This window comes from Scardinius erythrophthalmus, assembly GCF_964197995.2.
Source record: "Scardinius erythrophthalmus genome assembly, chromosome: 10".
NCBI lineage: Eukaryota > Metazoa > Chordata > Actinopteri > Cypriniformes > Leuciscidae > Scardinius > Scardinius erythrophthalmus.
The window spans coordinates 42,079,408-42,106,679 of NC_138230.1; the positions used below are offsets into that span (position 1 = coordinate 42,079,408).

The 27,272-nt window shown below is 38.9% G+C and overlaps 2 protein-coding genes across 9 annotated transcripts in view; one reads left to right on the forward strand and one right to left on the reverse strand.

Moving 5' to 3' along the window:
- arpp21 (cAMP-regulated phosphoprotein, 21) overlaps nucleotides 1–13,530 on the forward strand; it is a 14,296-nt gene extending 766 nt beyond the window's left edge. The window contains exons 2-20 of one of the 7 annotated variants that reach the window (XM_081377586.1): nucleotides 2,191–2,437; nucleotides 2,543–2,578; nucleotides 3,966–4,034; nucleotides 4,271–4,379; nucleotides 5,221–5,299; nucleotides 5,376–5,435; nucleotides 5,577–5,714; nucleotides 5,781–5,880; nucleotides 5,996–6,094; nucleotides 7,399–7,436; nucleotides 7,684–7,740; nucleotides 8,479–8,642; nucleotides 9,161–9,271; nucleotides 10,477–10,592; nucleotides 11,012–11,092; nucleotides 11,165–11,452; nucleotides 11,539–11,617; nucleotides 11,886–12,001; nucleotides 12,835–13,530. In XM_081377586.1, the coding sequence (XP_081233712.1) occupies nucleotides 2,318–2,437; nucleotides 2,543–2,578; nucleotides 3,966–4,034; nucleotides 4,271–4,379; nucleotides 5,221–5,299; nucleotides 5,376–5,435; nucleotides 5,577–5,714; nucleotides 5,781–5,880; nucleotides 5,996–6,094; nucleotides 7,399–7,436; nucleotides 7,684–7,740; nucleotides 8,479–8,642; nucleotides 9,161–9,271; nucleotides 10,477–10,592; nucleotides 11,012–11,092; nucleotides 11,165–11,452; nucleotides 11,539–11,617; nucleotides 11,886–12,001; nucleotides 12,835–13,038 (2,064 nt within the window). In that variant the 5' untranslated portion in view covers nucleotides 2,191–2,317 and the 3' untranslated portion in view covers nucleotides 13,039–13,530. Of the gene's footprint in view, nucleotides 1–2,190; nucleotides 2,438–2,539; nucleotides 2,579–3,965; nucleotides 4,035–4,270; nucleotides 4,380–5,220; nucleotides 5,300–5,375; nucleotides 5,436–5,576; nucleotides 5,715–5,780; nucleotides 5,881–5,995; nucleotides 6,095–7,398; nucleotides 7,437–7,683; nucleotides 7,741–8,478; nucleotides 8,643–9,160; nucleotides 9,272–10,476; nucleotides 10,593–11,011; nucleotides 11,093–11,164; nucleotides 11,453–11,538; nucleotides 11,618–11,885; nucleotides 12,002–12,834 lie in introns of all 7 variants that reach the window. The other 6 variants (XM_081377588.1, XM_081377585.1, XM_081377587.1 and 3 more) reach the window with 6 other exon arrangements.
- A 435-nt stretch (nucleotides 13,531–13,965) lies between these two features.
- Nucleotides 13,966–26,146, reverse strand: zftraf1 (zinc finger TRAF-type containing 1). Of its 2 annotated transcripts, none has more exons than XM_081376653.1 (4): nucleotides 25,088–26,146; nucleotides 21,658–21,896; nucleotides 19,403–19,614; nucleotides 13,966–15,684 (listed from the first exon to the last, which is right to left on the reverse strand). In XM_081376653.1, the coding sequence occupies exons 1-4, from the start codon at nucleotides 25,391–25,393 to the stop codon at nucleotides 15,293–15,295; spliced, it is 1,149 nt and encodes a 382-aa protein (XP_081232779.1). In that variant the 5' UTR covers nucleotides 25,394–26,146; the 3' UTR covers nucleotides 13,966–15,292. The 2 variants fall into 2 exon arrangements, with proteins under 2 accessions (XP_081232779.1, XP_081232778.1); XM_081376652.1 differs by having other exon boundaries at nucleotides 13,973–15,684; nucleotides 19,403–19,641; nucleotides 25,088–25,967.
- Nucleotides 26,147–27,272: the final 1,126 nt, after the last annotated feature.

A 27,272-nucleotide genomic window follows, 5' to 3' on the forward strand; every position in this document is an offset into this window, starting at 1 on the left:
TCCACATGCTTTTACGCACTATAGCTCCACAAAAATGATATGGTAACCAAATAACCATAACGTCAGCCAAAGTGTTATATTAACTTCATTTAATGTTACTAGATTAAAACTGAGTTGGCTTAATATTAGCGACTACTGTCATTAAAAATTAAAGTTTAGTAGGCTACATTGTTTTAGGACAGTTAGGGATAGTTCACACAAAAATGAAAATTCTGTCATTTAGCCTACTTACTTTTTTTCCCATATTATGGAAGTCAGTGGGATCCATCAACTGTTAGGTTACTGACATTCTTAAAATTTTCATCTTTTGGGAAAGAAATTCATTATGTTTGGAGTGAGTAGCCTAAATGATGACACATTTTCATTTTTGGGTGAACTATCCCTAAGCACTGCAGTATTAAAAGTAGCCTACTACAGTTTGATTGTGAATGTTGCTCACAACAGTTCTGAAAATTTGTAGTTTTAATAAGTAGTTAATATCGAGTAACTTACGTTTCCTGACATAAATTAGTTCTTTTTTCTCCACCGAACCAAAGGGGAAAATAACTTTAATAAAAAGTCCGTCGATAGTCATATTGACGGACTGGATCCTCGTATATGAGTGGAGTGGAGTGATTTTCCCGCTCTGCTCATAGCGTTCTGTAATTACACCGTTCGAGATCCAGGCCGGGGTTTGTATTTCCCGCTCTGCAAACAAGAGAGAAAACCGCTCTGAACAATCCTTTATTATTAATATATATATTTTTTAGATTAAATTCCTGTATACTTTTTATTATTATATACACCACATTACGATAACATCATAATATAATAATAAAATAAATATATATTTACTTTAGTAGGCTAACTAGTATATCTGTTCTATGATGTTTTTGCAGAAACTATATAGGCCTACATTTATGTAAGGGTTAGTCAGTGGCCAGAAACCCTGAGCAATGTGCTTCTGTTCATCAGATGTAAGATGGCATCTCTGTCATACAATTATTTTACATCCACGTTTGAAGCACCTGTTAGCTAACCCAGAAAACACCTGATGAATTGATAGAGCTGCCTGGCGTGTGTGTGTGTGTGTGTGTGTGTGTGTGTGTGTGTGTGTGTGTGTGTGTGTGTGTGTAGAGGCGTATGGTTTAACACTGGCCAAAGTGAGTCAGTGACTCAGTTGTCAGACATGAAGACGAGTTCAAACATGATGAGAGTGATGACATTAGAGTGAAGGATGCAGTCTTTCCAAACAGTGTGTGTGTGTGTGTGTGTGTGTGTGTGTGTGTGTGTGTGTGTGTGTGTGCTTTCCATTCAGGGAGTCTTCATTCTAGGAATATAACTTACAGCACCTGCCACTGCTATGAAAAGAGCTGCATAAAATACATGCACAGTCAATGCAGACCTCTTACACGCATAGGTATTTTTATCCAAATCAGCATTGCTGGAGAGCTTCTCAACTGCTTTTGCTTCAAGATTTTACATTAAACAATAAGTACCAGAATCGGTTATCATGCAAAAATAAACTAAAATATCCTTAAAATCAATTATAAATGTATTAAGAATCTGCATAGGCCTAAAACTGTTAACACTGTTTAATTTACTTGGTTTTTATTGGTTGAGCACTTTTTTAAATGAATATTCTCTTGAATTTGAACATTTCAGCTATTAATTTGCCACATGACTCATTGTGGTTGGCACAAACCATGCTTATCCTTGTTGAAAATGAATATTTCTTTTTACCCTGTGTAGTCTTTTTCATAATTTCTGAAGATGTTACACAGTCTGTCTGTGTTGGCATGTCTAATTAATCTAGCGTTCCACCAAATGACATATGAATTTATACCAAAATATTGTGTGATTGGAAGAACAGCATTTGACATCAACAACAAAACTATTTTTTTAAAGTCTATTTATTTTGCTGTCCTGACTGTGCACAATTATGCGTTTAGTTTCATTTCATTTTAACTTGAGCCCGCAGGCAAATCAGTTTATGACCTGAATGAAAAATAATGCTATTTCATAACTATTGATACTTGGTTGGAAGCTTAATTAATCACCTATTCGAGCTTATACGACTCTGACTGTCAGCTGAGTCTCTTGTATGTATAAATAAATAAATATATATGTATACCTGGCATATTGCTCAGAATAAATAAATGATTTTTGTTCTGAGATGTTTTTTTTTCTTTCTCTTCTTTACTAAATAAGAATCTAGCCATCTGTTCTGGCAAGAGAAGAGAAGAGCGGAGCAAGAAGAAAGAGAGAAAAGAAGACATCTTGTCTCTGTATTAATTGGCTTGGACGGTCATGGGGCGTATGGTGGCCAATAACTGATATGACCTTTGAATCCGCAAACTTCAAGATGTCCGAAACAGGAGAATCTGAAAATCTCCCAGAATGCACTATGGAGGAGACTCCACCTCCATGCTGTACCACAGATACTGAGGATTGCCAGGTGAAAATCCAGATCCAACACCTTTGATCATTTACTCTTCAGCTTCTGCCTTGTTTAATGTCCTCCTATCCTTTTCCTTTAATCATGTTTTTTTTTTTTAAGCAGCCAAAATCAGATGGACAACTTAAAAAGAAACTGAAGGTAAGATTGCAATTGAATCTAATTATTAAAACACCCTCGCTGTAGAGCATTCATTTCATGTATGAGTTTATTTACCTTTCCAGCTTCCCAGACGCTTATGTGAGATTGATGGGTTTATACTCAGCAGAATATTGCTTTTTGATTCATTCTCCTTGGTGGGTAAATGGCATTTGCGGCAGACTGTTTAACCTCAGCGGTTATGTGTCTCAGTCAGAATACCATTAAACGCTGCATTCACTCCCTATAGTTACCCAACTTCATAAAGTAAATCACATCAGCATCTCTCAGTCAGTCGGGGAGCAGGCTCAAATAGTGTAAAAATAGCATAGTTACACTTTTCACCCTGTAGTGTTGATCCAATGATCAAGAAATACAATCACTAGAGCATCACTGCCTTTCTGCTGCATTTGCTAAATGAAAATAGTGACGTATTTAAAATAATATCTATACATAACAATATCAAAGTCAGAAATCTTATCTCCACCTATTGGAATATAGAAATTGGGCAAATGAAAGCTGGAATTGGCTATTTATATACTTTGCTTTTAAGATTTCATTTATGTTCCGCATCACGTCATGTTGTAAAATATAACTGTAACCTAGCAAACAAAAATATGTTCTAAGAACACTGTAAAAAAAGTACATGATCAGTAAATTATGATAACATATTGCTTTAACTTTTGCTAAAATTCTAATTTTTTAAAGTAGGTTTGATATAATTTAAGTTGAAATGACTTAAGCATCCCAAAAAATTAAGGCGCCAACTTTTTTTTTTACAGTGATTGTTTTCATAACATTCTCATTATGGACATTCTGAATATTCTCTGAACGTTCAAACCATCATTTTTTTCTTAGAATGTTTTTAAAACGCTTTTTCTTGGTTATGTGATCATTAAGGGAACATTCCATTTTATCATTTTGCAAACATTGTGTTACTTTTGAATGTTCTCTCCACGTTCTGAATCAAGTTGAAATTTAAAAAAATATCAGTTGAACGTCCAACCGAAACGTTTCAGGGGAAAAAAATGCTCCGTAAACGACGTTAAAAATAATGTTTTTGTTGTAGGTTTCAGTGAATGTTTTAATAACTTTGAATGAACATTCTATTAATGTTACTGGAGGAACGTTTGCTCGTAACTTTGAGAATGTTAAGTTCTGAGAACGTTCCCTGTAAGCTGGGAAACTGCTTTAAAGAAAAATCAGGTTAATAGTTTAAAAGGCAAAAACCATAAATAGACAATATAAAAAATATCTCCACATCCTTTTGTGTTGTGTATTAATAACAAATGCAGCAATAATGTGCGCTGAGAACAGTCCTCTGTTGTAAAAAATATTTATTTTCCTTTATGATGTGGGGTTATTGAATGAATATGTGTGTGTGTTACAGGCCAAAGGGAAATTAGTTCGGAGCACAGCTGTGTGTGAGGAGTCTTTATCCACTGAGGAGAACAGCAAGGTAAGAATCGTCTTTCTTTTCTCTCTAAAAACACATTTACAATCTTACATCCACCATTAAAGTTAAATTAGTCTGATGGATAGGACATGTGTAAGTGAATCAAGACTGTTGCCACTGCTCTCGTTAGTGTTCCAAGAATAAGGGGTTTTTAATGGTATATTGCATTTGGTCTCCTAATCCATTACATCCTTGAAATTATATAGTTTGTGAAGGAACTCTGTTCTGTCTGGTCTTAGGAAAACGAGAGCAAGACGGCTTTATCTAGTGACCATGATGACAGTCCTGAGTGCAACGAGGAGGAGGAGGAGAAGAGCATCACATCTAAAAAAACAAGTTTATCCAAAGGTAACTGACCTAGCGTGTGTGTATTTGTGTATGTGCACATATAATGCAAACATATTTCATCTAGATCCTTCAAAAAGAATGCATTCATTTCTGCAATTGACATGGAATGTTTAAAGTGTTTAAAATAAACGAGGCGATTAATGCAGAATCTATTTAAAAATATATATATATTATAAACGAATTTGAGGAGATATCGTTCAAAAGTTTGGGGTCGGTAAGATTTGTTTATGTTTTTGAAAGATGTATTTTATGCTCACCAAGGCTCCATTATTTATTCTATTTAAAAAAAAAAAACGTAATATTGTGAAATATTATTACAATTTAAAATAACTGTTTTAATATATTCTAAAATGTAATTTATTCCTGTGATCAAAGCTCAATTTTCAGCATCATTACTTCAGTTTTCAGTGTCACATGACCCTCCAAAAATCATCTTAATATGATGATCTGCTGCTCAAGAAACATTTCTGATTATTATCAATGTCGTAATATTTTTGTGGAAGCTGTGAAATAATTTTAAGGATTCTTTGATGAATGGAGAGTTCAAAATACCAGCATTTATTTGACATGGAAATCTGCTGTAACATTATAAATGTCTTTACACACACTTTTGATCAATTTAATTGCATCCTTGTTAACTAAAAGTATTTATTTCTTTAAAAGAAAAACGTACTGCCTTCAAACCTTTGAATTGTACTGTATGTTCCTTACTTGCAATTAATTAATTGCAGAAAATGCTGATTAATTTATGTTCAATCGATTCAAAGTCCTAATTTTTGAGACATACTTCCAATCCCTTGCATATCTAAAATGTAATCCCATGCATATGTGCTTGTTTTAGAGCCCAGTCTGGAGTATACCGACTCCACCGGCATTGATCTGGAGGAGTTTTTAATCACTACTTTGAAGAGCAGTCCCAGGTGGGTGAAAGACTGAACACATCCCTTCATTCTCCTCCTTCCATTCGTGCTGAATCTGTTTATTTTTGGCTTGCAGGGACCGACTGATGCTCTTAAAGCTCGAGCAGGACATGACTGACTTTATGACAGACAACAGGTACCGTTCCATGCATGTCTTTCATGGTTTAGAGATAGACACATTTGTAATGTGATATAATGTCTCTCTCTCTCTCTCTCTCTCTCTCTCTCTCTCTCTCTCTCTCTCTCTCTCTCTCTCTCTCTCTCTCTCTATCTGTAGTTCCTATAAAAAGTTCCCTCAGATGTCCTCGTATCACAGGATGCTTGTCCACAGGGTCGCAGCTTATTTTGGTCTGGAACACAATGTGGATCACAGTGGAAAAGCGGTTATCATCAACAAAACCTCCAATTCCAGGATGTACGTGTCTGTTATATAAGTGCATTTATGAAGGAATGAATGTGGGTGTAACATAATGTTTCTCAGACCAGAGCATCGGTTTACTGAACATGTTCAGGAGGAGAAGACAGAGGAAAGAAGATCAATACTGAAAAGAGACACCAGTCAGGAGAAAGAAGACAGTCAGGTCGGGACAAATGCACACTTCACTGATCACTTGGGTATGAAGAGCTAGCAACGGCTCCTCTAATGGCTCTGATCTTTGCGGCTGGTTAACTCTCGTCTGCTGTTGTCTTTTACAGCTGAGGGTTCCCTCTCTCAAAGATCAGATGAGAAGCAAGTCAATAGAGGAGAGAGAGGAGGAGTACCAGAGAGTCCGGGAACGCATATTCTCGCAGGACGTAAGAAAACACTGAACATGCACACATAGGGCCCTGTTTTAACGATCTGAAACGGAAGTATCAAGCGCGAAACGCAAGTAACTTTGTGGGCGGGTCTCGGGCGCTGTTGCTATTATACCGGCGGGATAAATGGACGGGATAAACGCTAATCTAAAATGGGTTGGTCTGAAGTCGCTACATTACTCATAGGTGTGGTTTGGGCGTAAACGTCAAATAAACCAATCAGAGCGACATCTCACATTCCCTTTAAGAGCAGGGGAGCTTGTTCCATGGCGGATTGCTATTATAACGGCGGATTTGCCTGGAGCGGTTCACAGCCGAGGAGCCCGAGTTCTCGTCAGGGCCGTAAAACACAGAGAAGTGACATTGGGGATGGAGAAACACCCCCAAATTAGATTCGGTTAAACAGGCGTATAATAATTTGGGTAGATGTGTAAGCTAGATTTATGCCTATTTTTTCACATCTTCATGGACACAACAATGATTTCCCTCGTGTGGTAATATTTTTCCTTGTAATAATGTATGATTTGCAAAAATGAAAACTGCTGCTTCTGTGTGTAGATGATAGAAGCAAAGTGTATGCGTGTTGTGCACACGCTATATAGCATCTGAATAACATGCGCAACGCGCCACTGACTTTAGACTAGGTTTTTCCTGGTCAGTGGCGGAATTGTTTTCTGAAACTGCAAAATAGCACCAGGGAACGTTTGCGCCGGAACACGCCGCCTCTTTTCGCTGAACCGCCCCTGGGAGCGCAAGTTCATTCCCTAATTTACCGACGTGCGTCTGTGGAGGGAAAAGTCCGCTGTGCGCGGGTGCAACATAGGAATGATACATGCGTCGGTGTGCAAAGTCAATTGCGCTGGGTGCAAGATAGGGCCCATAGAGTTATAAAAATCCTTTTAAGACAAGTCATTTCACTCAGCGGCCATCTTTGAAACGCCTCTCAGTCACTCATGTACAGCTCCTATCTCGTTGATTGGGGAAAACATCAAATTCTCCAATGCTGTTCACCAAGCTTACAATTAAATGTCATATTTGAAATCACCAATGAAATCTGACAACAACGGTCTCATAAATTTGGTTTCTAAACGCTCCAATCATGATAATGCACATGTGCAGTCATAATGATTTTACCAATCAATGATTGGCTCTTTTAATTAGAAGGTGGGGCTTATTCCACCATACTGAGCGTTGCACTTTCTTCCATTCATAGTAATATGAGTGCCCTGTGTTTGTACATCTTAAGTCTTTGGTAGTACATTAAAGTTTGTCCTCTGATTTTGTGCTCTTTTATTTTTCAGCCCGCTGGTCTTTCGCAGAGTGTTTATATTGAGACCAGGTAAACCTCTCTTAATAGTTAATATTAAGAATATGTATCAAATGTTGCATTTAAATACATATACAATAAATAAAATAGTATTTAAATATTAAATAATTGCTCTTCAAAACAAAGTAATCAGTATTTTGTAAACCATGTAACTGGTTTAAATTAAAATATGCAATTTTATCAATATAATGATTATAAATAAATTGGCTGCACTTCAACATTTCTCTACTTTTATTTCTTTTTTTATATCTGTTTTTAGAGGTCTAGATGACAGCAGTATTCTCACTGAGACCCAGAGAAGACGCCAGCTCTTTAGGTGAGAAATTTCTCTCCATAATCCGATCAATAAAGATTTCCGAGGAAAGAAAGGTTGTTCTCTGATTGGCTGTGACTGACAGGTGTTATTTCAGTTATTCTAGAAACAATTTATGTGTGATGTTCCAAAAAATCACTTTCAACACCTTTAAAGAGGACCTATTATGCTTGTTTACATGTTCAACTTTCTTTAGTGTGTAATGTTGCTGTTTGAGCATGAAAAAGATCTGCCAAGTTACAAAGTCCCTCCAGTGGGAGTTATTCTCTATATCAGTGTCAGTGTTTCTAAACTCCCTGAAATGCCTCCATTGCAGTCTTGAGTTTTATTCCGGGAACGAACACGTCACAATATTCCTCATTTAAATAATTCATACGCATAATAAAGGGGCGGGGCCTGGTTGAGTTAGTTTCCCAAACACACTCAAACCAATCACAACACACTGATCCAGCTGACCAATCAGAGCACAGTGTGCTTTTCAGGAGGAGGGGCTTCAATAGTTCAATAGAGACAGGAACTAAACAGAGCGTTACTGACAGACTGGGAAGAGAGGAGCTGCAACAATGGAGAATTTGGGGAAAATAATGTGTTTTGAACATTTAAGCATAAAAACCTATTCTAGTAGAGCCCAAAAACAAAATCAAGGTTCTCTTTAATGCTTTTAACTTAATTTTAAACTGAGAAAATGACTAACTCAAACTTCTTTCAACAACTGATTATGAGTGATTTTGGGTTGTGCAGGGGTAACCGGGACGGGTCGGGTCGGCTGTCCGGCAGCAGGCAGAGCAGTTTTGAGCTGGACTCGCACTGGAATGACCCTCGACCCTGGAGCAGCACCGATTCAGACAGCTCAACATGGACCTCTAAATCTCGTTCAGACAGCAGCTCCAAACTCTGCAAACCAGGTGCAAAAATAACACTGAACATTAGTTAACATGAACTAACAATGAAAAAACTTCTACAGCTTTCATTAATCTTAGTTCATGTTAATATCATTTACATTTACTAATACATTTTAGGAATAAAAAGTTGTATCTATAACTGTAGTTAATATTGCACTGTGAACTATCATGAATAATATTTTCATTAACTTGCATTAACAAAGGTAAATAAATGCAGTAAAAATGTAATGCTCAACTAATGCTAACAAATGAGATCTCAAATGTTATTATTAGCATAGCATTGAAAGATTCTATGTAAAATGAAAATCACACAGAATGTCTTGATATTTTGTTTATCTTAATTTTGCCTAAATTACAGCATGGTTCAGCATAATTTGAGAGGATCCAAAGAGCATCCTTGTGCTGTAGAGTTACATGATCAATGTCACAAATTTCCTCATTTGATTATTGGCCTAGAAATAGTGCAGAATCCCTCATAAAGTTTCTGATCTGCTGTTGTTTCTGTGTGATCAATCCAACAGTGTCTGAGTCATCGCTATCTTACGCTCCACCCAACAACAGCCCTGCTTACATCCTCGTGCCTGCTGAGTCATCCATACCTCCTGGGAGCATCTTACTGAATCCACATACAGGTACACACACACACACACAGTCTGGTTCGCTATCTTTGTGAGGACTCTCCATAGACGTAATGGTTTTTATACTGTCCAAACTGTATATTCTGACACTAACCCGACCCCTAAACCTACCCTTCACACACAACTTTCTGCGTTTTTACATTTATAATGCATTCTGCATTCTGTATGATTTATAAGCTTGTGTACCCATGGGGATCTCAATTTAGGTCCCCAGAGTGACACGAGTCCCCATGAGTCTGTGTGCGTAGTCCCCACCGGGATAGAAAAACATATATATATACACACACACACACACACAATTCACTGAGTAGAAGCTGACTCATTGGTTCACACTGACTCTAAAGCCCTATTCGGACAAGGGTAGATGGAGTAATGTAATTTTACCACAGGACGTCTGTAATATTAATGGCCAATTCACACGGGATAAGAGATCTCAGTAAAACTAGCAGAAGTAAGAGGAGTAACTCAATTTACACACTGCCGTTACCCTCCTGTCGTCATATGTGTATTACGTTGCTTCCTGATATCACGTGCACAAACACATATAACCTATATATATATATATATATATATATATATATATAACCTATATATATATATATATATATATAACCTATATATAAACTGAAGTTAATTAATCGTTCGACTGGATATAACTGTTTTATATATATATATATAAACAGTTATATCCAGTCGAACGATTAATTAACTTCAGATTGGATTGTGTTGGTAATAGGCACTAACGCTAAAAGATGTTTTGTGCCTCTAGCAAGTGCTGTCGATCTTCTCTCTGATCTGAATAGTGTGTGTAAAACACTTGAGTTTTGCCACAGACTCGTCCCAGCGTCTAGAATGCGACTGAATTCTTTTTCAAGCGTCTCCATACTTGAAAAACCGCGGAAAACTACTTTTAAACACGAAATTACGCAATATTTACGTACATATTTACAGCGGGTCTATTCACGCGGGATTAGTTTCACCTGAGGTCATTTTTCCGGACCTTTTTACTGAAGGTAAAAGTAATCTATACTGACATTGTCCATAATGATTACTGAGATGCACATTCAGACGGGACTAAAATCACAGAGAAGCTCTGGTAATTATCACTTTACTCCACCTCTCCATGTTAAACTAGTCCCCTAGGGCTTAAGTCTACACACCAAAAAATCTCTCTCATCCAACAATGAACATGTCTTTAGGGCAGCCATTTCTGAATCCTGATGGAACTCCAGCTGTTTACAACCCACCAGTACAGTCACAAGCCCCGCCCCCTCCTCCTCAGCAGCAGCCAATAGCAAGCCATGGTGTCCCACAGGTGAGTGAAACATATAATGGAGACTCGTGGTGCACAATATATCGGTAGTGTGATTTTGTTTTATATATCTGTATTGGTCGATATTGTACAATTAATTTTTAATGCTCATTTGACCTGTTTTTTACCTTTGTGTTCATCTAACGCTCACTTAAAGTTAATCTTTAAAAACAGTTATAGTTTAATAAAACAAGTTAAATGTAATCTTTAGCAAATCTCAAAATGAACGTACATTTCTCATGCTGTACGTTATAATATTCTGGGACTGTAACAGAAACATCCTATCTTACAATCCTATCATGTACTGCAGGTTTAGTAACCATAGGAATTTTTTAAAAGTCTTACATATTGAATTAAGATAGGAAGTTTTCCTTATATAAAATCAACAAAATCCACAACCTGTCCTCTCATTTCTGGTTCAGGTTCAGTACTCCTCGGTGACCTACCTTCCACCTCAGCAGTTAAACGTTTCTACCTCTCAGCAACACCCAATAGAACAGACTGTAAGTGATATATGTATATATATAAATATATATATATAACAGTACATGACAAACTTATTTTTTGCTTCCTAGAGGGAAGACATTAGCTCTAAGTTTGGTCACATGACCTTGAGTCACCAGTCATCAGGGGATCTTCCAGATATGTCGTCATTCTATGTGCAAGGAGCTCCACCCACACACAGCTATGCTCCGCCCACACAGAGCTATGCTCCGCCCCAACACAGCTATGCTCCGCCCACACACAGCTACGCTCCGCCTCACCATTCAGACAGTTACATGAGTCCTGGAATGACACTGGCTCCTCCCACAGCCCCGCCCCCTCACACAGTCCCGCCCCCTCCGACTCAGCAGAGCAACCAGGTACTTCTTCATCAATGAGTCATGAGATACGGTGTAATGTCATACTGTATGTCTAATTAAGAGTCAATTCTGGTGTGCCCTCTTAGGTTTCAGTGTACAGTTACCCTGTTCAGTGTCCCAGTGCAGCTCAACAGTACGCAGCGGGCAGTTACAGCACACAAACAGGTACACATGAAGATCTGTGTCACTTACGCTGAGTCTCAGTAGTAGGAGAGGGGGCCGTTACACTGTAAGAGATGGTGTCACTGGTCTCACAGTGAACCGGTCTCTTTTCCTGCTATTCATATCAGCTCTCATATGAGATACATAGAGGTTCAAGTCTCTGTGTTGTGTATACATGCATAAAAATACATAAATAAACAAAGAAAAAACATTTATTGAATTTACTCTACTCACTATACAATTAATAAAATCTCACACATATTTCTCTCAGCAGGATACCCGCCTGTGATGTCTAACCAAGGCTGCCCAGGCATGATGGGAAATCAGATTCTACCCCAAACACAGCAAAGCATTATGGGACATTACCCATCCGTGTCCTCCTATCAGGTACTGATGCAAATAAACAAACTACAGAAAACTTAGTTTGGAATTCCAGTCCGTGCACATTTTATTGATAGGTTAATATATATCAAATTGAATTTTTATTATAAAATTTAAATGAAAAATATGTATCGTATTTAAATCAATATTAATATGAAATGTTATAATAATCATTAATTATGCATACAGTACATACACACACACATAATTATTTTTATATGCATTTATTATTATAAGTATTATTATTCTCAATATTATTGTATTTAAATATTTCTAATAATATATTAATTTTATATTAAAAATATTAATATATTAATAGAATATTATAATATAACATTCTAAAAATGTATATATAATTAATTTTAAATAAAATAATGTACAAACATGTCAAATAATATACAAATATATAATTATACATTTTAATAATCATTAATTATACATACAGTACATAAATGCATTTATTATTATAAGTATTCTTACTCTCAATATTACTGTATTTAAATATTTCTAATAATATATTAATTTTATATTAAAAATATTAATATATTAATAGAAATAGTAAAATATTATAACATTCTAAAAAATTATATATAATTAATATGAAATAAAATAATATACATATTAAATAATATACAAATATATAATTATAAATATTAATATATTAATAAAAAATAATTATTTATTCTATAATTATTATTTTAATATTTGTATTAATGTATTTACTACACATTTCCATATATATATATATATATATATATATATATATATATATATATATATATATATATAGGGAAAGATTAAAATAATTATTTTTACTAAAATGTGTCTCTCCTAACAAGGTCCCGCAGCAACAACAGTCGTATCCCTCTGCAGTGCTGGTGTCAGGACAGGCTGGGCAGAGCCAGTGTTTGGCTCCTCCTGCTGGACTGCAAGTGTACTGCAACTCCTCTCCCCCTCCACCACTCAGTGTGATGGGGGTCTCCTTCCAGTCCAGCAGCTGCAAAAATGGCTGTAACGTTAATCAGAACCAATGCTGGTACTAAAGGACACTATATACCCACACATAGTGTTGTTATAAACTCATATGCATATTCAGTGTTTGTAGCGACACATAATGTTCTGTACAGCCTGTAGCACTCGAGTCTGATCGCATCCTTCAAGATTCAGCCTTTTCTACTTTGTCAGAGACTTGTTTTGAATTTTACTTTACATGGAGATTGATAACGTCATGTTTAAATTGCTGGTAGAGCATAATTTATACTATTTATATATTATGTTTTCGCTTAATATCCATAAAATGTTATATTTTGAATAGTATATGATACTATATTTATCTTGTTTATAGAGGGCTATATTACATGAGTGAAGAATGAAACTAGATTCTACAAAGTTTGTCAGTGTAGAACCTTTTAAAATAATGTTTTGTTGTTTGTTTGTTTGTTTGTTTATTTTACAGAATTTTATTAGGATGTAACATTTGACCTGATTGGACAATATCTAAGTGTCATTCTTAAATATATGGCCTTTTAATTGGTAACCTGTTGGCTTCTTGTCTTTACTCGCATTCATATCAGGGTCAGGCGGTGTTCTCATAGGCATTTTGAGGGTTGTGCAAACATTTAGCTGAGTATTTTTGATTAAATCGGTTTGATTATGATTAAGATGTGGATCAAAAATGCCATAAAACGCCCTCTGGTGGCTTTAAGAGAAAATTACAATAACAAAGCATTTAATTGTTTAGGATTATGATCAATTCAGATTTGTGTTTTCTATCAGCTGTTCAGAATCAGAGCTAAAAGGGCTGAAATTTTGTGTTCCTTCAGATAAAAGTCGTACAGGTGGGACATCACTAGGGTGAGTAAATGATTAATGATTACGTGGTCTGTTGCCCACATGACAAGTACAAGTTTCAAACATGCATTTATCAGAGAATAACACGCATTTGTCAACTCAAATACTCAAGAAAGAATGCAGTGCCACAAGTTTAAATGAGCTTTAATAGAAAGGCACATATACAGCCAGAGAGTGAGAATTAAAAGCCTTTAAATGCAGAAACAGTTTTAAACTAAACTCCTCTAATCAGAAGTGACAGTCTCTGCTAGATCAGCTCAACTGCTCGTTCTGTCGTTCACGAGTTCAAGTATGTCAAAACTAAGTCACAGCCGCGTTCATCTGAACTGAGATCCGATTACCCCATTGGCTCTTTTGTACCCCCAGCTTAGTGTGTGTTTGTGTGTGTGTGTGTGTGTGTGTGTGTGTGGGAGAGAGATGAAGGTATGAAAGAAGGTCATTTGTGTGCGTTTGTGTCTGTTTATGTGTGTGTATGTGGATAAGGGTGGAAGAAGGTCTGTTACACGGCCTCGCAATCAGATCTTTCCAGTTTAGCAGTGTTGAGTGAGTGTGAAAAGTCTGTTACCTTAATGCAGGTTAAATAAAAGCAATAAATATAAATATCATGACATCATGTCGGGAGAAATGTACCTGTGTTCACAAAATGGGGGGGGTTAAAAAAGCAGGGGAAAATTCAAAGAAGGAAAAAAAAAGGCAAGATTCACAGGTTCTTAAATAAATGTGTTAAAAAGCTCAAACTTAAGTTAGATTACAAGGCTACGATGCTACGCAACTAAAGGTGTGCGTTCCAGAAAGCACACGGAAAAACTAAAAAACATGCAAATCGCATCTTTCGGGTTGTGGGATCGGCAGCCATTTTGTTCAGCCTGACTGTACAGCTGCGCTTTGATGAAAATGGCCACCGTCACATACAAAAATACACTTAAAGCAGTTGCAGCCGCTGCGTCTGTGCGGGTAAACCTCAAGAGGAAGGTCTGAAAACAGCGTGAAAATACACAAACGCATAGTTAAACGCTGCCTGAATGATCGGTTGCACCTGTCTCTATCTCTAGCGCTCGTTCAGTCTCCTTCCTTGAAACACTCGCCTCATTGGTCATCACTGACTGATATCCACACAAACAGGCCCAGAAACACACAAACACAGTCCCAGACTCTTGGTGTTGTTCATTCAGGCCCGATCAGGCCCAATGGGAGATCAGCAGGGTGAGATTGTTGACTTTTTTTTTGGCTGTAGCGGGTCTGAAAGCTTACAACACACACTCACACACACACAAACAATCTACTGCAGTACTGATGGGCCGTATTCGTCCTTCTTTTGCTCCCGTAGAGGTATCTGTGGTTCAGTGGTGCTTTTCTCCCCTCTCCGCTTCACCTTTGTTCGCTCCGTCCCCTCCCTCCTTCTCCCATCATCTGATCCGTTTCTTCCGCCCCCGTCGTCCCGTGCCTCTATTTCTGGATCTGGAAGATGAAGAGGCGGAGGTTGATGTTTTTGGCAGCGAGCAGCTTGTTGCACTCCACGCTGTCGCTGATGGGCAGCAGGGCGTACTCGGTCTCGTTGGCGTCGTTGGAGAAGACGTGGTGCTGGATGACGGGTTTGATTTTCACATCGTCGTACGGGCCCTTCAACAGCAGAAAGGAGCACTCCAGGGCAGAGTTCACTTTGCTCTTCAGGATGAGCTGGAAGGAGAGCGTGCGCTTGCAGGACAGGTTGGGGTTGCGCTCCGAGTCGTTGACCCGTGCCTTCAGGACCCAGGTCTGGTTGAGCACGGTGAAGCGTGGCGTCTCGTAGTACAGGCGTGTGATGAAGTCGTCGGTGCGGTAGGGCCGGAACTGCACCTCTGGAGCAAACACACATGACATTACAGGCTATCAACTTACTTCACGACACAAGGGGTTTTTGGTAACACTTTATGTAACGGAGGGCAGCTAGTGAGAGTTGTGCAGGTAAACCTCACTCCCCTGATCTCAAGAGGTGCACAAACAACTGATGCTAGAGACTACAGTCTTCAGCGTCTTTGTTAGCGCACCCGCCTCCTATGCCAAAAACGTTGGTTTATTCTCGCTCGGAGTGGGGCAAGTAGGACCAGAGGGTATAAATTGGTGCCGTGACCCGGATGGGAGTAAGTGTAAGAGAGGCTAGTGAATTTGTGCGTGTATTCGATTCTCGCTCGGAGTGGGACAAGTAGGACCAGAGGGTATAAATTGGTGCCGTGACCCGGATGGGAGTGAGTGTAAGGGAGGCTAGTGTATTCGTGTGTGTATTCGATTCTCGCTCGGAGTGGGACAAGTAGGACCAGAGGGTATAAATTGGTGCCGTGACCCGGATGGGAGTGAGTGTAAGGGAGGCTAGTGTATTCGTGTTTGTATTCGATTCTCGCTCGGAGTGGGACAAGTAGGACCAGAGGGTATAAATTGGGGCCGTGACCCGGATGGGAGTGAGTGTAAGGGAGGCTAGTATATTCGTGTGTGTATTCGATTCTCGCTCAGAGTGGGACAAGTAGGACCAGAGGGTATAAATTGGTGCCGTGACCCGGATGGGAGTGAGTGTAAGGGAGGCTAGTGTATTCGTGTGTGTATTCGATTCTCGCTCGGAGTGGGACAAGTAGGACCAGAGGGTATAAATTGGTGCCGTGACCCGGATGGGAGTGAGTGTAAGGGAGGCTAGTGTATTCGTGTTTGTATTCGATTCTCGCTCGGAGTGGGACAAGTAGGACCAGAGGGTATAAATTGGGGCCGTGACCCGGATGGGAGTGAGTGTAAGGGAGGCTAGTGTATTCGTGTGTGTATTTGATTCTCGCTCGGAGTGGGACAAGTAGGACCAGAGGGTATAAATTGGTGCCGTGACCCGGATGGGAGTGAGTGTAAGGGAGGCTAGTGTATTCGTGTGTGTATTCGATTCTCGCTCGGAGTGGGACAAGTAGGACCAGAGGGTATAAATTGGTGCCGTGACCCGGATGGGAGTGAGTGTAAGGGAGGCTAGTGTATTCGTGTGTGTATTCGATTCTCACTCGGAGTGGGACAAGTAGGACCAGAGGGTATAAATTGGTGCCGTTACCCGGATGGGAGTGAGTGTAAGGGAGGCTAGTGTATTCGTGTTTGTATTCGATTCTCGCTCGGAGTGGGACAAGTAGGACCAGAGGGTATAAATTGGTGCCGTGACCCGGATGGGAGTGAGTGTAAGGGAGGCTAGTGTATTCGTGTGTGTATTCGATTCTCGCTCGGAGTGGGACAAGTAGGACCAGAGGGTATAAATTGGTGCCGTGACCCGGATGGGAGTGAGTGTAAGGGAGGCTAGTGTATTCGTGTGTGTATTCGATTCTCGCTCGGAGTGGGACAAGTAGGACCAGAGGGTATAAATTGGTGCCGTGACCCGGATGGGAGTGAGTGTAAGGGAGGCTAGTGTATTCGTGTGTGTATTCGATTCTCGCTCGGAGTGGGACAAGTAGGACCAGAGGGTATAAATTGGTGCCGTGACCCGGATGGGAGTGAGTGTAAGGGAGGCTAGTGTATTCGTGTGTGTATTCGATTCTCGCTCGGAGTGGGACAAGTAGGACCAGAGGGTATAAATTGGTGGTGCCGTGACCCGGATGGGAGTGAGTGTAAGGGAGGCTAGTGTATTCGTGTTTGTATTCGATTCTCGCTCGGAGTGGGACAAGTAGGACCAGAGGGTATAAATTGGTGCCGTGACCCGGATGGGAGTGAGTGTAAGGGAGGCTAGTGTATTCGTGTGTGTATTCGATTCTCGCTCGGAGTGGGACAAGTAGGACCAGAGGGTATAAATTGGTGCCGTGACCCGGATGGGAGTGAGTGTAAGGGAGGCTAGTGTATTCGTGTGTGTATTCGATTCTCGCTCGGAGTGGGACAAGTAGGACCAGAGGGTATAAATTGGTGCCGTGACCCGGATGGGAGTGAGTGTAAGGGAGGCTAGTGTATTCGTGTGTGTATTCGATTCTCGCTCGGAGTGGGACAAGTAGGACCAGAGGGTATAAATTGGTGGTGCCGTGACCCGGATAGAAGTGAGTGTAAGGGAGGCTAGCTAGTGAGAGTTGTGCAGGTAAACCTCACTCCCCTGATCACAAGAGACACGCTAGAGACTGCGTGGAATAGGACCGGAGGGGTTACATTTACAATAAGTGTTCATTTGTTGACATTAGTTCATTACATAGGTTAACAAGAACTACAATAAACAACAAATTCTGTCATCACCCTCGTGTCATTCCAAACCCATAAGACATTCGTTCTTCATCAGAACAAAGCTCAGGCATGCTTGCTTGATATGCGAGAACCAATGAGGTTCATTCTCGTGTCACGCAGTGCATTTGAGGTTTGTTCTCGCATGTCAAGCAAGTACAGTTTAGCTTCTGTTTATGTTTGCTGATTAATGTTTATATGTGAAAGGCCTAAATTATAAAGGCCTAAATTAAATGTTCATCATATAAAGGCCAATTCAAACAGAGACGACAGATGGCAATGGACACTTAGCCTGGTTTTTGTCGGATCAGTGTGTTACCCCTGTCGGAGTCTGTTGGCGTCCGTCTGAACTTGTTTTCGTCGATTGAATAACCTGAATCTGATTTAGAAGTGACGTGCTGTAATCTGGTGACTCTCGGTGTTGGTCTGTGTGTCTGTACAGTGTGAATTGGCCTTTTCAGTCACTTCTCAGACATTCCACGAGCCGACAAATGCCGATTCTACATGTTCAATCAGTGAAAACAAGAGCAGACCAACGGCGACAGACACACTGATGCAGCAAAACCCGACGAAGCGTGTGCTGCCGTCTGTCTGTGCAGTGTGAATTAGCCTTAAAGCGATCATGTCTCTTCAGAAGACTCGGATTTAACTGCCTGATGATTATATGAATTCATTTTATTTTGATCATGTTATTATGAAGCAGCAGTGATTTGGGTAAAAAAGACTTTGAATGAAGGGACAGAAATCTCTCAGATTTTATTAAAAATATCTTTGTTTGGGTTCCAAAGATGAACGAAAGTCTTATTGGAAGGGTGAGTGAATGACAGATTTTTTTGTAGCTACGTATATTAAAGTTTAAAATCAAGTTTTAAAATCAAGTTTTTAATGTTGTTTATATGTCTATGTGGTGTTTTCAATAAGCTTTAAGACAAACCATGCCAAAATTCATAAGTCAACACCATTGCTGAGTATTTTCTTCTTAAAACTGCAGTGATCCAAGGACGGTTTGAAATCGCTGGTGTTTCTGACGTCACAAACGACCTTGCAACCAATCAGATCAACGTGTGATCGTCAACGAGTGGATCTCTGAGCTGGAGCAAGTGAGTGGAGGTGGGGCTCATTTGCATATTCATAGAACCGTGTATACTAAATGAGGCAAGGGTGTAGAGTTACATTAAATCTATTTTAAGGCATGAAGAATTTTTTTTCAAGGAAATAAACATTTAAATATGTAATTTTGGTGGTCAAATGTGAGTTTTAAAGGATAAAATGATTGACTACAGGGGGACTTAGGAACCTAAATAAGCTAAGCTTCATTTGAAGAGTCAATGGTGCAATGAAACGAGACTCAAGGTTTCTATGTACCTGTAAAACCGATCTTCTCAAAGCACAGCAGGCTGAAGATGCTGTTGTAGAGCTGTAGCTCTCTGCGATGGCTCTGGTCCATCTCATCCAGGATCCCCATCAGCTCCATGCCGGTCTTAGACGGGTGGGAACACTCGGCCTCGTGAGCGCTGAGCTCGTGGAACGGCCCGTGCCATGGGCAGCCAATCCGCTTGTACTTGCACTGCGTCACTCTATGTCCAAAAACAAAAAAACAACACCTATTTTTTAAATGACCAACCAACAACTTTAGCAATATACCATTTATATATATATATATATATATATATATATATATATATATATATATATATATATATATATATATATATATCACCACACAGCTCTATATATAATGTTGGATATCTAAGCATATCCAACTTTACTATTGACCAGCTCAAATCTACTAAATGCGACTATAAGGCATGAAGATAAGATATTATGTCCTGGTTTCACAGACAGGGTTTAGATTAAGCCAGGATTAGTGCAATAAAAGTGACTTTTATATAAAAATACATTACTGATGTGTATCTTGAGACAAAACAATGGCATATTTTAAGAAATTTCAGTGCAAGTTGCTTTGTTAAAACAGCTTAAACATGCATTTTAGTCTGTGGAACCGGCTACATAAACATTAACATCATGATTTTCTGGAAAAATGCTTTAAATCTATGTTATATGAATAAAATCGACTTGTCTTAAATCTTTTGCATTGTATCTCAGTTTGCTTGTTGATTGCATATAAAATTTGAAGAGATTTATTTTTTTATGTGAGTGAATGCATGATACTTGTATAGTCCAAGCCAAGTGTCTATGTTTATACATCTTCATGACTAAGACTAGAATAGAGAGGATTCACTAAACATGAATTGTGCCCACTGACAGCGCAATTATTTATTTGCACCAAAGTCCCTTTAAGGCCACACATCTCGGTAATGCTGAAGACACATATGATCACAGTGGCCTCATATGTGATGCTAAAGCACTAAAGTAAATCACTATGGATGAAAACATCTAAAAATCGTCTCTTTAAATGAATGTGTGCTCAACTACACGTCTGGATTTATGCCTGGTTACAATGAATAGTAACAATTTATTTTAAGGTGATGTAGTTACACATGTACTTACCATAGTAATAAGAGTAAATAATGCATAATTACAAAGCAACTAACCCTAAACCAAACCGTAACCGTAATTTTATAGGAGGTACATGCAGTTAATTAATATTACTCAGTACTTATTTGAGTAAGTACAACGTAACTATGTCACCTTAAAATAAATTTTCACTAGAAAACGGACACAAACACCTCTTTTAAACAAGCTTTTCACTGCTTTTCGAAAGTTGTAATAGGCCAACATTAAAGTCACCATGAAATCAAAATTGACAATTCTTATTTTTTTATGGAATATTCCAGTATTTATTATAAATAAATAATCTGTGCACATCAGTATTTATTTAAAAAAAACAAAAAAACATATGCCCTCATAGTCTTTAATCAGAAACAGTAACATTCCCGTTGCCTCCCAAAGACGTCTCTCCTCTGATGAGGGCTGGGAATTAAGCTTGTCCAAGGGCCAGTTTCAACTCTTCCCCTCCAGCAACCTGTCACTCACATGAAACCATCGTAGCAATTAGAATAAAAAAAGTCCAAAGGGAAATTGATTTTTAACGAGAATTTATAAACCATTAAAAACAGCCCTACTGTGAGCTACGAGATTGCTAATCGATGCTGTATGCTATTGTTGAAGCCGTCAGTCGGCATTATGTTAAATCAATGGTGAAAACCGACATTACCCATGATTCTGTACAGAAAACTCAGAATTTCTCCATAACTTTTAATTTAATTTTTTGCAATGCTTCATGGGATTGCAGTTCTTTCTCTCAATAAAGCCGTCCTTTTGTCCAATTTTCAAATACAATTTGCTTCAAATCAAAGTTTATAATGTTGTGATTCACCTTGTAGCTGGTTGGTTTGGTTCATGGCTTATAACACTTCACCAAAGATTTTTTTTTTTAATCCCTATGGGAAAAATGATTGGGAAACAAATACTTCCGGAACAATGGCTGCTGAAAAAGTGTGCGGGCACTAATGCACTATATTTACAAAAGTAGCGTGCTGTGCTGAAAATAATCATAGTGGATTTAAGCAGTGATTGTGCAGCACTACACAAGTGTTTAGTGAATTCGCCCCATGGCTTTCCAGCGTAATGTGTTTAGTGAAGGGGTGCAGCAGTACCTGTCCTGGCACTCCTCTGTCTGGTGGCGCTCGAGGCCTGAGCGAGGGAACTGTTTGAGGCAGTAGCTGCACTCAGAGGGCAGTTCACTCACGGCTTTCTCCACCGCCAGGTTCCTGCAACACAGACTCTTACTGATCTCACAGCGGCAGTTAGGACACGTGGCCTGCTCCTCTTTGAGGCGCGCATCAGCGAGCAGGTGGATGAAGCAGCCGGCGCACATCAGGTGCCCATTTGTACACTGTGAAATGAGAGCACACATCTTCAGCCCACAAACAGAGCTCAAACCATCTCACAGGGAGTTTTATGCAAAACACAAGGGCGCAGGATGGCATTTCCTAATTTTCCTCAAAGAGAGATTCCTGTAAATAAGAGCTGTGTCCGTAATCACCCCCTATATACCCTTAAATGGGGCACTATTTGAAGGGACAGCCATTTGTAATGGTCTAATATGTGACCCTGGATCACAAAACCAGTCACGAGTCGCACGGGTATATTTGTGGCAATAGCCAATAATACATTGTATGGGTCAAAATTATCGATTTTTCTTTTATGCCAAAAATCATTAGAATATTAAGTAAAGAACATGGGGGTCAGCCCTATGTTCCCACGGCCCTATGTTCCCACATTTGTACGAATTTTTTTTTTACGATTTGTCTAAACCCGTTACGGGTAGGTTTAGGGGTGGGGTCAGGGGTAAGCCATTTGTGGGAACATAGGGATGTGGGAGCATAGGGATGTGGGAACATAGACATGCTCCCAGATCATGTTCCATGAAGATATTTTGTACATATCCTACCGTAAATATATAAAACATTTATTTTTGTGAGTGAATGCAGCACTATCGCGAACATAAATGGACAAATTTAAAGGAGATTTTCTCAATGTTTCGATTTTTTTGCACCCTCAGATTCCAGATCTTCGAATAGTCGCATCTCGGCCAAATATTGTCCTATCCTAACAATCCTAGATTCAGCTTTCGGGTGATATATCAATCTCAATTTCAAGAAATTGACCCATGTGACCCGGTTTTGTGGTCCAGGGTCACATATAGTCCTTCAAGTGGACTATATTAGTGGACTAATGTAGGGAATAGTGAACGGGGTGATTTCAAACACAGCCAAGATGTGATAACTACAGACAGGTGTGTTTGATCAGGGTTGGATATGAACCTTCCTAACCAGGAAGGTAGATCTCCAGGAACAGGATTGGGCTCCCCTGAACTAAGTAAAATCAGGTAAAAAAATAAAGATCGGTTTGTCCAACTTTGGGCGTATATACTTCCATAAGGATCCCAGGGTTGCGTAGGTGAAGATTGTTTGTAACATGAACCCTGATCATTTCAGTCCGAACTTAACCGTATGTGCGGAGCATTTCAGCGCAGAGAAAACGGGAGAAAGATTCATTATTTCACATGCAAAGGGAGTTTCTGTTCTTAATTCTTAAGTGGATCTTAATGGGGGGAAATAATAATAATTATTAATAATAAAAAATATATGACCCCTTTAAAGTAAGAATGGGTTGTTAAAAAAACTGTCATTTCAGTCCTCATATAAAAATTTACTCAATTTGTCATTTACTTCAATCTCAGTTGCATCTAAAACTGTAAATTTATGTTACACTTCATTTTAGGGTGTCCTTGTTACAGTGTAAATATACACTGAAGTACTGAGTAATATTAACTAACAACATGTACTTACTATAGGGTTAGTTGCAAGTAATTATGCATTATTTAATGCTATAGTGAATATGTGTACCATGGACACTGCAAAATAAAGTTGCACCCGAATTTACTGTCACAAACAAATACATGTGATATAAATTAATATGTTTTAAAAACTGTTCAAAGATAATTCTACACTTATTCTATGCGAAAGCAAATTGTGGTTTCACTTTATTTTAAGGTGACATAGTTACATTGTACTTACTCAGACATGTACTGAGTAATATTAATTAACTACATGTACTTAGGTTTATGGTTAGGTTTAGTTACTTGTAATTATGCATAATTTACTGTTATTACTATAGTAAGTACATGTAGTAATGTGTAACCATAAAATAAAGTGTTACCAAATTTTTTTTTATTTTGAATTGCCTTTTATTTTGAAATGTTCTGTTTTAAAATGTAGTCATTTATGTACTTTTGTCATTGTTTTTTATATATTTTTAAACTATTTCTTTTTAATATATATATATTTTTTTTTATTCTAGTTTTAATAATTGTAAGTACCTCAACTTGTTTTATTTCGGTTAGTTGCCAAAGCAACATTTCTATTTTATTTTATTTTTTTTAAGTTTTTTATTTAAAGTATTTCATATAAAATTGTATGTTTTTTTATTGAATCTTTATTTGAATTAACAGAACTTATATTAATAGATTTAGTTAACAATGATAACACTGATGCAATATTCTCGTTTTATGATTAGTTCATGGTTTCATTTGAATAATTCTGTTACTGGTTTACCAATTCACCAGCAGATCCATTTCACTAGATAAGTCTGAGTCTGCTTTTGATTAATTCAGTGGTCAGTTGATTTATTTCTCCCAGGCTTGTTTGTTTTGCTCCAGGACATGCACATGTCCGTCTCATTTGATAGGATTCAACCCCTGATTCTGTAATAAACGGATTACACGGCATGATGCGCTCTGAGCCTGACACCTCCTCCCTCAATCACATGGGCTTGGGTGTGAGAGGATGTCAGTTTTCTCATGATCTGTGTAATGTGTGTCAACTATTTCCTCTAGTTTCAGCAAAACATGCAAACAAAATGACCACCCTAGTGTGGATTTATCCAATTATTATTTATTAAGTCATTAAATGGACACTTGTAAAAAAGTAAACGTGGGTGTGCAAACCTAAAACGCCAGCACATGTGAACAAAGTGTGTGAAAACATGAGAGGAAGTTCTTTTACAGCTGGTTTAGCCTGTGGCTTCAGAGGGATTATATGGGGTGCATATTTGGGGGAGGGGTGATCAGAAGAGGCCAGCAGCGATTGGGTTAAACAGGTCATGTGACCACCCTGATTGTCAAGTTGGCCTTTGAAGGCAGAAAACAGCTGCTCAGGTCTGTATCACGTGAAGTGTAGAATCTGAAACCTTCAAAAATAACATCATACCTGCACTTTAAAAAAAAAAACATGTACCTGGAATGGCAAATATGTGCATTTTATTAGACTTTTTTTTTTCATCACACATTATGAGTCACAGACAGTGTGCAATCAGCTGTGTATTATATGGAAATACAACAGACAAACAATCACAATGACAAAAAGATGCCCCCCTTTGTGTCATATCTATAACAACAGGCTGTATCTCACTGATATCTCTTGCATAGAGGATGCTGTGTTGTGTACTTTGATAGCTGCATTATGTTTATGGTATGTACGTCATGCATACTGCATTGTAAGTCTCCATAATGGCTTTGTTTACCTGGTACACCGAGGCTTTAGGCAGGTCCAGGCACACCGTGCAGCAGAGCACCGAGTACAGGCGCTCCTCGAGCTTCCCCGCCTCTCCTTCCTGGTGCCTCACGCGCTTCTTAGGCGGTGCGTCCGGGTCGGCCTCGGAACCAGGACCGTCTCTCCGCACACCGGACTCCTCCTGGATACCGGCCAGTCCTGCGCTCCCCGGACCCGCATCCAGGACACCCCCCACAGGACCGACACCCAGCCCCGAAGATGAGGAGCCCGGCGCGGCCGCGACGCCTAATTCCATCCGCTCTTCCATCGAAGACATCCGAATGAGTCACGAGGGGTATTTGGGCTGACTGAGCACAGGATCCGCTGAATGTCAGGGTGAGATTTCCAGCTTTTTCCAGGTAGTTGGCCTTTAATGATGGGGGGTCTGGACAGCCAACAATGCACTCAGTTGTAAACCATCAAACGTCAGTTCAAATAGGCTAATTTTGGGTAATATGATACAAGGTAAAGGGACAGTGGATATAATTTCATCTGTGTTTTACTGCGGGTTGGCCTGCATGGATGCCTGTAAAAATTTTTGGATAGATCTCAGGTAAGCTTCGGCTCTCAGCTTGTGAAAAGAGAGAGAGAGAGAGAAAAAAAAAAACAGCAAAGACTCAACAAAACAACAGGCTGTTGTTTAGGTCCGTTATCCGCCGTGACAGCACGCACACGGCGACTCTCTGCGACCGGCCCGGGCTCTTTCCCTCCGGTACACCTTCCGATCACAACCGAGCCACTCCGACACGATCCGGATTCTCCCGAAAGCCTGTAAGTTATCAGTTTGCTGCAGAGTCTTTTCGATAGTCCTTCCCTTAATCTACACTGCCATCTTTGTTTTTTTCCTGACTGTCTCCTCCTCTGCCCCTGTCCGCTTGTCCCTTTCTGATTCTGCCAATCCGAGGTCGGTTTACTCAGCGCGAGCTGAAGAACAAGCGAATCCTGTCATCCGTTATTGAACTGTCAGTGAATGCGTTGCCACTAGTAAAGATGGCCGCTCGGCCCTTCTCTTTCGCGCTTCCTGATTGGCTGCAACAAATGTTGTGCTTCATCAGATGACTGGGGATATTTAAAGAGCAATGCTTTTGCGCATGCGCACCGGTCTCCTGCGGGTCATGGCTGAAGCGTTTTTTTTTTTAGTTTTTTTTTTAAAGGTGATCAAAAACTTTTGCAATTTGGATAGTGTGGTGCTTGGTTTTGTGAGTAGCTTTGTTTATTTTTTTATTGTGCTAGTTTGTCGCATTATTGTCATGGCCATTATAGTACAAAGAAAGAGTAAAAAGGTGAGCAAACCTTTTCATACCATGGTCAAAATCCCACAACACTCCTCATATGCGACAAAATGGCAACGTCATCGTGGGTCGTCATTCATCTAAATTATTATACTTGACAGAATAATGAATGGAAGATTTTTTTTTTATCGGATACATAGGTTTTAAAAACATGTTACGCATTTTAAGATGCTTTATAATCTCTTTAAAAAAAATCACCTTTTGAAGTTATTTTTATTTATTTTTGACCCGAAACCAGAATGACCCCTGGGGGAGGGGAAACGGCCTCAGCCAATCAAATGTCGCGCTCGATGATGGACTGGTTTGGACAAGACAGCTGTCAGTCTAGTTTCCCCAACCTGAATGAGCTTTGTGTTGAATGGGGGGATGGGAGTGTGTTTCCTGATTATATACTGAATACTGTAAAATATATATTATTAAATGTGCATGTAACAATGTAATAAAGAAGGTATTAATTACGCTGAGATTAAGTGTTTTTATGCACATCATACCTATCTAAAGTCCACTTAAAATATACCACATTTACAATGAAGGTTGATAAAGTCACCTGACAAGGACAAGGGCTTTCTTCATTAATTACTATCTCTGAACACTTGGTATTTCAAATCTTACCATAATGATGATGATAATGAAAATGTATTTATTGATTATCATAAGTAATCACGAGTAATTATCATCATATGTGCTTCAGCCAGAACAGGACGGTTATATAGTTTGATAACTGCCTCGTTCTGTCAACAAAATATATGAATATTTGTATGCATTAGTCTTTTAAAAAACTGAATTATATTATTAATTTTGGGTGATACTTTAAATGCCTTATACGTCTTATAAAAGTGTGTAATTTTGTAATTACAGATAAAA

What these genes read in the sequence shown, in the direction of transcription:
- zftraf1 (XM_081376652.1), bottom strand. Translation starts at nt 25,393, where the DNA reads ATGTCTTCGATGGAAGAGCGGATGGAATTAGGCGTCGCGGCCGCGCCG. An exon ending in ACAGAGGAGTGCCAGGACAG is followed by an intron (nt 19,642 to 21,657) that starts GTACTGCTGCAC and finishes TTTAAAAAATAG; the next exon opens with GTGTTGTTTTTTTGTTTTTG. An exon ending in TGAGAAGATCGGTTTTACAG is followed by an intron (nt 15,685 to 19,402) that starts GTACATAGAAAC and finishes TGTTTGCTCCAG; the next exon opens with AGGTGCAGTTCCGGCCCTAC.